This window comes from Strigops habroptila, chromosome 7 (genome assembly GCF_004027225.2).
Source record: "Strigops habroptila isolate Jane chromosome 7, bStrHab1.2.pri, whole genome shotgun sequence".
Taxonomy (NCBI): Eukaryota; Metazoa; Chordata; class Aves; order Psittaciformes; family Psittacidae; genus Strigops; species Strigops habroptila.
In genome coordinates, this window is record NC_044283.2 from 27,313,707 (window position 1) to 27,328,926 (window position 15,220).

The 15,220-nt window shown below is 36.2% G+C and overlaps 1 protein-coding gene across 2 annotated transcripts in view; it reads right to left on the minus strand.

Annotated features, from left to right (window-relative positions):
• Nucleotides 1–15,220, minus strand: part of NFXL1 (nuclear transcription factor, X-box binding like 1) — a 45,144-nt gene that overhangs the window by 11,483 nt on the left and 18,441 nt on the right. Inside the window, exons 16-19 of one of the 2 annotated variants that reach the window (XM_030491442.1) lie at nt 11,828–11,968; nt 9,232–9,398; nt 8,423–8,492; nt 1,146–1,250 (exon numbers count right to left, since the gene is read on the minus strand). In XM_030491442.1, coding sequence (XP_030347302.1) covers nt 1,146–1,250; nt 8,423–8,492; nt 9,232–9,398; nt 11,828–11,968 — 483 coding nt within the window. Of the gene's footprint in view, nt 1–1,145; nt 1,251–3,030; nt 4,254–8,422; nt 8,493–9,231; nt 9,399–11,827; nt 11,969–15,220 lie in introns of those variants that run through there. The other variant, XM_030491443.1, reaches the window with a different exon arrangement.

Below are 15,220 nucleotides of genomic sequence, written 5' to 3' on the forward strand. Positions count from 1 at the left end.
ATTCTAATTTAATAAAATACTGGTTGCACAGAAAATAAAGCTAATGATGAAAATGTTATTTGAACCTGTAATTCTGTATTAAATTGTCCTTTTCTCCTTCTTTCTGGTAAAATAAGCTGAAAGCAAGAATAAATCAAATATTCCAGTTCAATTTCTCCTCTCTTCTCTTTTCCCACTTGTTTGCCCAAGACAAAGTAAGATAACCTTCTGAACTCTGGCAGAAAGAGCTAGCATTCAGAGCCTCAGTAATTTCCCTTACATGCTCTTAACTGGTTGAGATTACAGGGCAAGGTGTGGTCATGGGAGGGGGAGGGAAATAATTCTCACTCACACTTCCTCCCCCTAATATTGAAGGGAAAAAAAGGTGGTTATCTGTAAGCAGAGACTGTAAAATCTGTACAATCTGAAGCACTTGTTCTGTACATATCATCCTTGCTCGTGCTGAACACCCCACCTGCAAGACTCCTGGTTGCACAAGACACTTCTCAGAGAAGCTGAGAACTCTGGGGAACTGCAGCCTGTTTGGGAGGCTCAGAAGTTAACAGGGTCCAGAAAAATAATTTAAGCACCTTTTAATGAAGCCACATAATTATTTTTCATTAAGTCATTATTATTTGCCAAGACAAATTTCTATTCTTCCCCTCACAATACCATATAGCTATAATATACTTGCTACATTACTTTGTCCCTTATCTTTGTTAGAAGCTAAGGATTGCTGACGTCTGTACTTGCTTCTAGGTTTGCAAAGAACCATAACCAATGACATTAGTTAGGGATGCACATCATCTGTGCTTTTTCCAACTCATGTAATTATAAACTTCCCCAATATACTCAAAAAAATTTATTTTTTATTCTCAAATCACTCCAGGTCATCTGACTATTCTCCCAATGAAGCTACAAAAATTTAAGTGTGCTTGAAGATCAAGCTATTTTAAGTCATGCAGCGAACATAGTTTAGAACTAACAGGATCTTGTGTTTTCCAGTCAATCTTTTGATATTGCAACCCAGATCTTCAGCTGATATGAATTGCTCTACTAGAACAACTGGACCTACTCTAACCTGCACCAGAGCCAATCCATCCACGCAAGTCCAGGAACATGCAAAGAAAATACATAATTCTTAAAAGTGTGACTTAGAAATGTACCTTTTTCAGTCTCTTGCAGAGACATCGGAGTTTAACCTTCTGGCTGCAGTTCAGAGGACAGCTACCTGAATGGCAAACCTCTTTACACCGGTGACCACAGGGCAACTATAAAGAACAAAACACACAAACAAAAACCCCACACCAATAAAAGATAGTAAAATTACAAAGAATCTATGAATTGGTTTTATTTCAGACATAGCAGCTTAACAGAAAACTCACTCAGTTTATCAGGTTTTCCACTTGTGAACTACTTTGTTGTTGTTGTTTTTGGCAAATGTTTGCTCGTTATTTACCGTATTTCAGTTCCTGCAGAATGATTCATCTTTTATTGGCACAGCTTGATTAAAAACCAATTCCTCCTTTCGAATGTTTCAGGCACAGTCATCTCCACAGCAATTCTTACAACAATTACCCTAGTTAGCTATACGTTGGGGAAATGTGAGTAGATAAGGTAAAAAGAAACTGAAAACTGAAATTAAGTGTACTGTAGCAACCTGTAGATCAGACAGAGTCAACAAAAGAGGGAAGAATCAGAAGCAAAAATACCACAAAAGCAAATTTTGCATGCAAGAATCTTCTGAACTATGAAAAAGTCAAATACAGGTCACCAATATTCTTATGTCCAAAATAATTTCACAAAACCCCAAATTTCTGCATTTGTCAGATGATCAGATTTCTGCCATCTCAGAGATACCTTTTTATTGCCAGGGCAATTTTTAACATTTATAATGAAATATTATCATTCAATCACTGTGTTAAGAATTAAGATACTAATTTAAATATGCTGACTGACTGTTAGGAATGTAGCAGTGCTCCCAGTGTTGTACAGCTAAAAAATTGCAAGAAAGCAAACAAATTTTGTCAGTTACTATTAAGAACTTGACTGGAAAAACCCCTTGCTCATACACATGCCCATAAGAAATCTTAGCAATAATGATGTCTCATTTTCAATTGCATAACCCAGTATTGTTAATAACTGAAGGTGGCATCTCACATAAGACAGCTAATCAATTTAGAAGTAGCTTTAAATCCCCAAACTATTTAAAATGGCACTGGATGGTGATCTTTATTAAATGTGAGATTTCACCTCTTAACTGTCATCGAGGGATTAACACAACTTGGAAAATGCTGCAAGAAACATTTTTTCATAGTTACTAAGAATTGAAAATGTATACATACTACATGACTTTATCCATAAAAATGAGGATGCTTAAGATAATTATAAACCCCATGTGTATACTCTTCTTGTTGACTAGCAAATTTGGATCCTCAGAAGTCCACTGGAGCTGGCATGAAACACATACCCAAACAGAATGCAGAGTTTTCTAACTAAAAATTACATAACAGACATACAGATTTTCATGTCCATGCCAGTCACGAACCATTATTACAGTGACTGATACTTTGCTGTTTAGGCTTGGTTTTTTAGTCACTGTTTCAGAACATTTCACACTGGACTAGAAAGAACTTCTAAGTCACCATGTTCAGTCCTGAAGTCCAGTCCCCCTAACGGCAGGCACCTCCTATGATCCCTCTAGGACTGGATGAAATCTTACCAGGAAGACAATCCCCCATTCTTCCCCTTTCTATTGTTTCACTAAGGAGACTGTTCCAGGAGCCCACTACAAGATGCAAGAGCTTTTTTTGAATTTTCTACATTTACTCTAGCTAAACCCCTTAGTTCTTATCCTCACATTGAAACATTCCTCTACTGTCCTTTCATAAAAGGCTCTTTATTCCCATAGTATTCCCTTCACTTAATTTCAACCAGCATAACTCAATGTTTCTTGAATGCAGTAGCCAGAACTGCATGCAATATTCCAAATGACATCTCAGCAGGAAGGACTTTGTACAATGCCTCAATTGCACCTCATTCTTAATAGACTATCTTCCCCAATACATCTTCAGCTCTCATTTGCATTTCCCTGCAGCTAATCATGCTGTAACAATAAGCATTTCTGCTGTTTCCCAGGAGCTTATTGACATGGATGGTCTTAATGGTTTTTCCTGTATCTAGTAACATGCCCCAAATACATGTTCTGCAGATGCATTTGTCAGTACATGACATGCTATTGTCATGTCTTGACAACAGTCTACAGATTTTTATCACAAAATTCCAATGTTTTTTGGAGCCACAGTCATTACTGAAAACAATGTAAGGTCAGGCATCTATCCCGTCTTTGGGAAAATCTCCTTATTGCTAACATCTCTTGCTCCAACTTTTCATTTAGTTTTGTTGCTGTTCTTTTGGGTCGGGGGTTTTGTTGGGTTTTTTTAATAATAATAAATGAAAGCAGTTGTTTCCTTTAGCCCACCTTCATCCTTGTATTAACCCTCTTTTGTGTCAGAACTAGATATTCAGTAAGTTTCTAGATATTCAGCAAAGCACTGATTCAATTACTCTGCTGAAGCCTTACGTAGCAGATTTAATCTATTTGCTTTATCTAGGGGGAAAAAATATAAATTGGTCAAAGAAATAATTTAGGTTTGTTCAGGCACAAACAAGCATCAGCAAATCTATTTTGCATTTTGAGAAGATGAAGGGAGAAAGAAACTTGTCTTTAAGCCTTGTATGCTACTGAGGTCAGACTATCAGCCAGAACACAGAGCCTAATGGCTAAGTCTGCTCACTAGTGACTGCGACCTTTGCAAAACCAATTTGCTACCGCGCGACCTCTGCGCAGTAAGACAGCCCTTCTCCTGGCTCCCTACCTAAGAGCATCATACGCAATAACACAATCTAGTCTCACCTGCAAGTCACTACATGCTGGCCCGAACGATCCACAGCTAGAACTGTTACTTCCAGTTTACTCTTCAATATTAATTAAGTACATTTCCATTAACAGTGTGAAAGCCTAAACAAACAGTCTTATAACTGTCATGTCAGAGCTGCAAATTCAAGACAGCAGCCCTCACCTCAACCTCCACGTGCAGCTGCAGTGAAATCCTTACCAGTGCAGCAGAATTTGCACAGCACAGAGATATGCTTAATCCAATACTGAAACCCAAATTTACACATTTAGTTCCCCGTATAGAGCTATACGGTTCACATCCACAGGCATGCAGGACAAGAATGAAGCAGGTAGGGTAACTTTCTTTTTACTCCCTCTGATGCAAAACCAACATTAAAAAAAAAGAAAAATCAAGAGGAGCAGTGAAATGAGTTTTCTGATCTCAGAAAACAAAAACAATGCTACCGCTGTTTCTGCTCGATTAATAATGTAGTGGGAAAGGATTTTTTGCTTAAGTGTCCATGATGAGCTCCTTGGCACTAAACCAGAAATCCCTTTAGATCTTTTTTCACCATATAAGATCTCTTGTCTTTAGATTAAAGACCAAAATGAACAGGCTTTATGTTTGGCATGGCAAGGCCTTGAAAAGAAAGGCATTTAATCCACAGCCCTGAAAACAAACAAACAAACAATCCTACAAGTATTTTCCCCATAGGCAATGCATTTAGATCTTGACATTATGTCTGATGATGATAAAACCTATCAACATTTATAGAGGCTTAACTGATTTCCACCAGAAGGCAATAGACACAACCTGCTAATAAACATCTGGTAATAAAGAAAATAACCTGTTAATAAAGAAAACAGCACTTTTGAGCAGCAATCCCAAAAACTATGTACAAAGATTTATTTATCACTTCTAAACAAAGGGGCAGACACTTCAGTTTAAAGGGTGGCCCTGCTGCCAGAGGTCTTATGAAAATCTCCACTGCTTAAGCCAGACACTGAGGAAAACCCTCTCTTTACGGACCAAAGCTGTGCATCTGCCTTTTAAAATTAAATTTTTGCAACCCACGTTCATTTTCAGGATATGTTTACAGAATTTAATCCAGAATGCGTCATTAATTTCACTTCTTAAAGATATGCATGCTCTTAACATTTATGACATGATACTGCACTATCACGTTAAAGTGAATTTATCACAATCATGACCCATATTTCACATCAAGACAGTAGAAAAGTGCACAGAAGTACACTGTATGGTTATTTTGTCAAAAAAATATTAATTACACAGAATAAAGTTTTAAACACATCCATAAATACTGATATGAATACATAAAAGATGAAAGCTAATAGATAGACTGTTAAAACTTCTATGTAAGAACTGCCCCAAAACATCTGCAAAGATGATCATAAGAATTTAATCACCCCTGATTAAAAAAAACTTAAATTTCCTTCAACAGGATATTTTGGTTTTGCTGCCAAGCAAGAGAAAGGGCTTTTAATGAAAGCATCTCATCTAACAGCTGTGGCAATATCAAAGACTTTGCTTCCCCTGAAGCGGAAAGGAAATGTGAGCTGTACTGTATTATACTAGAAGTAATTTTTGGTGTTTTATACTCTAGCTAAAACAAAACCATGAAACCTTTCAAGCCTTTCAAGTTTCTATTGTATTTTTTTCAAGGTATGAGACAATGTAATTGATTTTCATAATCCCCAAATGTACCATGCTACCTGAAATTCAAATATGGTAATATACTGTCTACCACGATGTCCATTAACCAAAAGGAAAAACACATCAAAACTAAGCGTTCGGTAAAATACTGTATTCCACTGAACCCAAGTTGCACTATGCTAAGTTTGGTGGAGTGACACTGCATACTAATTTTTAGCCAACAGCAACTTCACTGAGCTCTGCTAATGACCCAAGGTCAGCTTCTGACACTGAATAGGAAAACTCCCATAGAACGCTAATTTGAAACTTACTCGAGGCGGTCAGGACTACACACAAAACATTTCACATTTAGTTGTGGGGACACATATTTGTAAATTTATCCATCTTTTGGCCAAGTTATCTGCAAGTTCTTGTCTTAAGTCCCCTCAACGGACTTGATTTATATTTGCTGAGGAGAGGTGGTGGTGGTAGTGGCAGGGTGATGTCTGATAAGGCTGCTCCTTCGAATTGTGTTTATCAATGATTCCTTTAAGAGAGAACTATCAGTACAATTTCTATAATGATACAGCTACTGAATTTTCCCAAAGTTGCAAACAAATATTGTGTATTTTTAAAAGAGATAAAATATCCCCAGCACTGGTCAGTATTCACAGAAGTGGCAACAAATTTTGGGGGGGGGGAAGTTAAAACCATCAATATATGAACTACCTGAAGCGGGACTGTACTAATACTTTTATATTTCATAAAACCCAGTGAGAACTAGAGCTAGAATCATAGGAAGGGAAGAGCATGTATTTTTACATCATTAATTATACTACAAAGATTCTCTGAATAGCAGAAGCTGCATAAAACCTCATTTTTCAAGGTATCTATAGGAATGAGAATTTTAGAGTTAAATAGAAGCTTTATAAAACTGTTGTCCTAAGCTTTCTTTCACATCCCACTGAATTAAGTAAAAAAGACATCTGTGGAACAGAGCAATTCTGAACTGCAAGCTGGAATTCAGGAGCACTAGTAGGTGGATTTAAAATCCCAGACTGAGTCTTGGGAATATGTCCAGAAAAATCACAACAGTTACATAAATCAAAGACAAAGATGAGATACAGGGGGGGGAGGGGAAAATCGTTGAAGAGTAGCTCAAGTACAGGAACACATAGTTTATGTTAAGAGATTATAAGAAGTCTTGAAAATAAAGAGGAAAAAGTCTTGGAGCAAATTAACTCAAAGTAACAGAAAGATAAACGAAAGGACAAAATTAAGAGGTAAATGGACAATGAAATGATATCTAAAAGTGTTCCCCTGCCAGAAGACAGCTTTCAGACATCCAGATGAGAAAATGGTGACGGGCATATTCATTTACGGAAAAAAAATCATCAGAAAGGCAACTACAAGGGCAAAAAGCAGAGGATACGAGTAGGTACACAGCACAGCCTTCCTGTTGGGGTTAACACAATCTTGTCTGACAGAAACAAGCAGGAATCCTGTGAATTTTTGCATTTGCTCAAAACAAAGTTTTCTAATAAAGGCAAAGATTCAAATTCGATGCTTCTGACTCTGGAAAATAATGAACCAAAAGAAAAGCTTTGAGGCTGCATTTATTAGGTTAAGGCAGAATTCAGAACCACAAGAGATGAATGAAGTAATAAGACAGAAATCTCAGACTAGAGGACGTCATAGGTAAACCTGCATAAGGGAACTGAGTGGAATCAGGGAAGACAAATGGGTTGAATCAAATTATGAGTGCCAGCTAAATATTACATGAGACAAAGAGACTCAGCTACACAGTAAAAGGCCAAACCAGAACAGCAAAACAGTAAGTGATTATGGGATATTTTCTTCAGTACAAACATCTTTATTTCTCAGAAATTCTGAGAAGTTTAGCAGTGGAAACATTTTCCAAAAATATTCCTGATTATTTCTTGTTTTCCACTTCATAAATTTTCTAACCCTGCAGTGCGAAATGAAGAAACAGCTACCGCTCTGGCCACAACTAAAGAACAAACACACGATAATGAGTGATGCATGGATTTCTGAAAGCATGCAAGCAGCATATGACAATAGTACTGAGAGAGACAAGGAAGCAGTCATTTCACCCATCCCTCACATACGGTCATGGATAATAATGCTATAAGACAAATCCTGAAACATGTTTAAGTTCTTACTGACGAAAATTTGGTAGCTTTTCCAACCAGTTCCTTTCCGGTTCAACAAGCTTTATTACTCAGAAGCTGTATTTAACATGAATCTTCTTTACTGATGCCTATATACACTGGTTCACAGTCTAAGCATCATGCAGTAAGGATATTATTCTTCTCTTTTACAGCAACCCTTTAGATATAGCCAGATATAGTAGAAAAATTACCTGGCTTGTCTATTTCATGCTACTTCACATATATTTAACGCAGCAGGGCATTATAAACTCATCTCACTTGTTATAAAATTTGCCCTCCCCAAACTGCTGCACAGACAGGGATTACTAGACCTGCATTCAGACAAGAACAATTGCAAGCAAAATTCTCAGTATTTTTTGTAATCAAACAGCATCCCATTATTTTGAAGATATAAATTCAAGACCAGTTTTTAACCACGTTATAGGACGGACATACTCTTCCACATTCAACCTCATCTGCATGCTTAAAACATTCAAGCCATTAATGCCTTGGAGACAAATCTCTGATCATTCAACATAGCCTTCTAATTTGACAGCAAGACATTAATAACTGTCCTCTCGAGTACACCAACCACCTTCGCATCTATCACGTAGCATATTCATTTAGACTAAGCTTCTCTAGCTTGTTTGGCCTATGAAACTGTATTACAAAATTCCACACACCCATCAAATCAAGTGTTTCTTTGTTAATATGGCTTACCTCTTTTGGACATTGATTTTTGCAGGAAATAAGAAGTTCCTTTTCTTTTAAATCAGCACTTGTTAGTTTTCTGTAAAAGACAAGACATATTCGTGATACATTCCAAATTAAAACCAACAAAAGTCAATATGATTAGGGGCATTTTTAAAGTATACCTCACTGTAGAGGAAGGTGGTTTCATTTGTCCACATCCTGTGGGACTAATATAAACTACACCATTTCACATTCCACATGTATTTAGAGGATTTGAGGTACTTTAAAGAAAATGCACAAAGAAGAACATACATGCATGGGATGAATGTTTTCAGAGCAATATGCAGAGGATAATGCTTAAATCCACAAGTCTCAATAAAGCCTAGCTTACCCTCTAGCCATACACATGATTAAAAAGGAGTACAAATGATTACTAACACATTTTCCACTTAAAACAACTGGAGTTTGAAGGGCATCAGTTGTAAAGACCTTGTACACTAACTGCATTAATTCTAATTCTTGTTATAAAATTCTTTATATACTGTAAAAGAACCACATATAGATCAAACATTCTGTAGATTACTATATATTTGCATAATTCAAAATATTAGAAAACATTATAAAAATAGTTCTGCTCATGAGACTCTATGCATTTATAATTATAGCAGTAACACCAAATAAAACCCTGACAAATTTTAAATAGAAAAAGACTCATCATATTACAAATTATAACTCTAAGCAGAAATTTTATAACTTGCCATAAGTGTATCTCCCATCCCCAGACATTTCATGTGGTTTCATTCAAATGAAAAGTTAGATGCAGTTCTGACACTTACAAGCATTCAATATACAGTATTGATAGTTTGCAGTGGCACTTTATTTTAAGCATCTGAAGACATGATGGGCAATCCCCAGGGTGACAGGGCAAAACACATCGGTGAGGGCAGCCAGGTGGCCGAGGCTTGGTGCATTCCTCTTCACACTGCGAACATTCTGGACCTGCCTAACAAAATTAAAGGGAAGAAGTACTAAAGGAAGTGCCAAACATTTGTTTGCTAGCTGCCATTAACGAGCTTTTATAAAGCAGAAAGAGTTGGAGTGTTTTTGCTAAGGGGATACAGCTATTCGGTAAGATATTCCTCAAGCAAAAATAATTATTAAAATATACTTTTAAAGGAAAAGCAGAAATGCCAGTGTGTGTCAGTCAGAGTTCCATTTTGCTTCTTGGGCATAAAAGGACCTTTTAATATTAGTGCTTTGGAAAATTGCCATTAAGCCTGTTAATTCTCTATGGCAAATTGTTAGAAGTAATTTCATGTTCAGAACTAACTTTTCCCACCCACCATGTCATTGTAATACTTTAGTCATGACGCACTGCTCTGTAATACCGGGGTGGGGAGATTTGTTTGCTTGCTTTTAAGAGGCAAGCTTTAATGCATCCCGTTTCCGTAGGGGTATGATATTTTATATAATCTTCTATATAGTATTAGTTTAGGTATATAGCAGCTTGGAGCTGCTGAGGTGTTGCTTCTGCTTCATACACTACACGAAGTGTACAAGAGCTGTGGTGTCATCCACATTCCAGGTGATACGTGATATGGTGAACAACAGCACAGTAAATCAAGCTCAATTTCTATTCGTATTCTTATCTTAACTTTTCCACAACCCCAGTCTGCAATCATATACACACAGATGGATCGATCATGATGATTTATCAACTGAACCTACGCAGCACAGTGTTTAAGGCCCACCACCACATTTAAAAGCTCGGTTTCACGTAAGTATAGACAATTTATCCAAGAATGAAGCTACACCAGGCTTCCCCAGAAGGACTAATTCCATGCCAACATTTCACTTTATGCTGTTCAAAATAAGGGCATAAGAATTTAAGTTTTTAATAGTTTCCCTCCATTTTCTTCCAGTCGCCTTTTCTTCTGCTTCCACAGTTGAATAATTTTTGCTGACATTTAAAAATGAACCTTTGTACAATGAGCATTTACGAAACCTAACCCCCAAAAGTTCACATCTAAGACAATAGCAACTGAAAGCAACTAGAAAAATGTGATATAAGATTTAACAGTAGGTAAAAGCAAACAACTGGCTTTTCTGCAACATTTTCTAACATGCAGAGCAAACCTAAATTCCAGACACAAAAATCACTACTCAGACATACAAGCAAGAATTTTAATCAGCCCTTTTCTGACTACAGCTGCAATTTAGTCTACCAAAACAACAGAACAAAAGCTCTAAAGGTCAAAACCAACTTCAGTTTATAAAAAAGTCAAAGAAAATTGAGACATTAGATTTACCCATACTTCAAATGTACACAGCCTCCAGTTTTCTGAGACCGTATTGTCTCATTCAAATGGAGCTAGGAATAATTCTGGCCCATTCACATTTTAATTGTTTTAACCGAAGCAGTGGGCAGACAGCCTCTCGTAACTCGAGATGCTTAAACAACTGTCACTCTCAGTATTTACTGATGTCACTCTATGGCTGCAGATTATTGTTCCACAATTGCACTAACGGCTCATACTCCTCAGACAGAAGTTCCACAATCATATATCTACAATATATACAGTTATTAGATGACAATACTACTTCTAGGATTGGATTCCACAGGGATATCATCCTATTTAAGTTAAAAATATAACAGTAAGTTAAAATACAACATTTGTTGTGTACCTAACTGAATGCTTGCTCAGTTTTCTAAGTGCCTAGAGACTTGCAACTTTTTCTTCAAGTAATGCTTTAAAAACTTAAAAAGCTCTTTTCCTCCAAACCATGACTCTCTCAAACCACAATCTATATGCTTTTTGAATGCTCAAAACTAAAACAATTTTCAGCTTTGAACTTACTTCTTTTTCTTGTTTCACATTATCTTCAGCAACTAACATCTATATCATCTCAATTGCATAAATGACACTTCCTAGTAGACACTGATAAACATGAATATATCACCCCAGTGCTTTAAGTCTTCACTATTCTGCAACATTTTCAAACTGCTCTTCTAAAGATTTGCTAGCCTCCTCAGACCATTTAAAGCTCTCCTCAGTAAACAGTTTCCCCAGTAGATTGCTTTTGTCTATAGGCATTATCGGTCATTTGATTAATCTTGACAGTCAAAAAAACAACTTTAGAAAGACTCGTCAAGGGCGTTAAATAAGGTTTTGGTGAAAACAAAGTAATGTATGTCAACATAAACCAAAAGAGGTGTAGCATTAGCAAAATATATAATATCGTCTCAGTTTTATAGTCTAAAGAAGTACAGATTAGCTGTATGTCACAGCACCAATGGGAACAGAACACAGGCAAGTCTCCCACTGGAATCTGGAATAGATCCTGTGCCTTCCAGCTTATTTATTTTCCAGTTAAAACTGAAAACAATTTATAAAACACACAAAAACAAAAGCAAAAAGGAAACTAACCTACCTTCTTTCCATCTGCACTACTGTTCAATTTAGTAACGTGATGACATTCTTTCATACAGGTATGATTCTGACAAGCCAGAAGCTGCCCACAAAACCTTTTACATGAGTAGGGATTTGCTGAGTGACATGGTAATGGACTAACCTAGAAGTTAAAAATAAATATAAAAAAAATACATTTCTATTGACTATATATATATACACACACACACACACGGCACATGTGTACCATGTGAGATACACATATATACACACACAGGGCTTTCACAGAGCTAATTGTGTTATGGTCATCATAAACCCAAAACATTTTACAATTCTATAAACAGAAAACAACCTGAAAGCAAGGAATTCTATAAGCCAAATACCGACTATATCAAATATGACTCCCGGAGTGGGCAGGGGAAGAAGAAATGGCTCTATGACAGGACTAGGATTTATGTGTTATGATATATTTGTACTTTTTAATTTGAGGTTAACGTTCCAGTTAACAGAGCTTTGCAGTACTATTTGGAGTATCTATTTAGAAGCCTTTAATCTTCATTGCTACTGAAACAGAGTGAAAACTCCTAACTTGGTTAACTAGGTTACTTCCCTAAAGTTGAACAAGTCCCTCCATATCACGAGTAGTAGAGGAAACTCGCTGTTCCCATTTTCCAACCATTACATAATATTCATATGAAAAAAATCATTTTCGTGATGCTGTAAAAAAAAAAAAAATTTCTATCATGATAATTTTACAGACAAGACCAGAAATTATTTATGATGTTATTACACAACAGGCTAACGTGACATAACTCACTGTGACTAGACTAAGGGTGTGATTTTGCATTACAGCTTAGGCTGACAGAACAGATTTGCACTGTACCCCTTCCTTTTCTCTCTCTCTTCCAAATCTACAGCCTTAACTGCAGAAAAAAGGTTTTGGAATGCATTTCTGAAATGGCTAAATGGAGGTCACTACTCTTCCTACAGAGACAAATATCACAGAAGCCACAAGCTCCAGGAGGCTGATGAGCTGACGAGTAACAAAAATGCAGATGACAGCTAGACGTATTTTATAAAATCTGACTGGAAAAAGAAATTAAATAAGGAGGCATCATCTTCAGAACACAGGTCTTCTACAGGGTAAGGAAAGGCAGGCAAGAAAGAAGGACAAGAAAACTTTCGGAAGCTTTCCAGCACACCTCCCAGATGCTTAAACGCAACAAACAGATACATCAACCAGAATATGAAAATAAAAATAAAGCACAGTGGGGCAGGGTAATTTTGGAAACATCTGTAAGGTATTTAGCCATAAAGATTAATCTCATCAAGTTTTACATAATATTTTACCTAGAGACAGAGTAATGGTCTTCCTCCTATAAATGAAACACTAAAATAAAAAAACTTAGCAAAAACCTATAAACCAGCACCAAATTCCTACCCAAAAACCCCCAAACAAACAAATCCCACCCACCACCACGCCTCAAAAAAAAGGAAAAACCAAGAAGAAAGAGTTCTATGTGCCAGGGAACAGCAAGACTGATATTACAGGATACTCAAAATAGTCATCAAGGAAACAAAACCAGAACATTTCCCTTCCCCTACAACGTTAATGAAATGAAGCAACTACAAGATAATTAAATACAGCAGATGAACTAATACCATCTCCAGTTAAGATTTCCCTGTTTGTCTTCATTTACCTTGTATGGGATTTAATTAATGTTTTCCCATAAAACCAGATTTTGAACATAAACTTTAGCTCTTACAATTTTAAAAGAGCACACGTATGCTACTGCTATGAAATGCCAATGCTTGTAGTAGTTCAAAGTAAAACATCAAGTTTTCATTTTGGGATGGCAGCAACTGTTGATGATAGGTGATTTTTCTGACTGACAACCTGAAACAAAATTGAGAGCTACTTTTATGCACCTACAAATCCAAGAATGAATAATTACTAATTTTTCTAAATATATGTAAAAACATCCAAAACTTACACAGAAAAATCATTTAAGAGGTGGCTGTACACTGTAGCTAAAAGAAACCTTATTTTAAGTTAAACATCATGTAGAATCATACTTCTACTGAACACAGATTTTATACAATTATATAATCTGAAAAGTGGTTTTAAGTCTGCTGTTTCAAGTGATAAATTGCTTGTTCTAAATACCCAAAGACATGTAAGAGCTCAAATTAAATCAATCCCCTAAAAATAAACTAAATGCCAAACTGAAATTAAAAAAAACCCACAAACCAAAAAAACCAGAAAACCAACAAAACCCAACAAAACACAAAGATCCCAACAAAACAACCAGCTCTAATGCCTACACAATTAAAATCACTGTTCAAGTAAAAATATAAACACAGTAAAATTGCTACTTATAAAAGTCATGAAGGATTTGCTTTTATTCTCTCTTCTACTCATCACCTGCAGACATCCTGGTAAAATACAAGGTGACTTTATAACTTGTTTCGTTCCTAGGTCTTACTTTTATACCTCCTCCGTTATATGAGATATAACAACAGTCCAATATAAGTAGTAACATAGTACAGCAATCAGCCCCTCTTCACAGCAAAACCTTGCTTGAGAAAATTACTACTTTCATCACTTGTGAAAAGTTCACATTTCCCAGTGAAAACCCCCTCAGGGGCTGGAACCTACTATAGGAGGGAAGTGTTCATAAATATATACAAGTGTTTTCTCCTATTAACAAAAGTAAATTAGTTTGAGGCAAGATCACTTGTAAAAGCCAATGTAGCTGTAAAACACTGAATAGACAAAGATTTTTTTTTGTTTCAGAGATCTCAGAACAACATAAAAAGGTACAATGCACATAATATACACTGTAAACACTCCCTCACACACACATTAACAAATAATTCTTTCTGTTGACTGCCCGCAAAATCTCAAATATTAGCACACTTAATTCTATGCCAGAAACTGCTAAACTTCAGCAGGAAGGAAGCACTGCACTCTTGTGGCCAAGAGAAGGAGCATTTAATCTAGAATATCATATAGCATCAATACATTTAAATAACTAAAGTTAGGCATAGACTAAGGGATTTTTCCTTATTTTCTATACTAAACCATAAAGAAAACATGACCCAAACCCATTGATTGATCCTGCTAAGACTAGCATGCAACTGAGAAGGGACCTTTTTTTTTTTAATTCTGAAATAAGTAGTTATAAATATGTAGTAACTGGAGCCATTTTCTCTAATAAGAACCACCATACTGTCCTCTATTATGGGGAGGGACATAAACTTCACAACAACATACAACTGAAAAGTACCCAAACCAGTAACATTGTGTAGAGTAATTTATATATTGGGTCAACTGACCACAGCCTATATTTTGTTTATACACAAATTCATGGGAGTTAGGGTGAGATTCGATTATGTCCTGTCACAAAACATG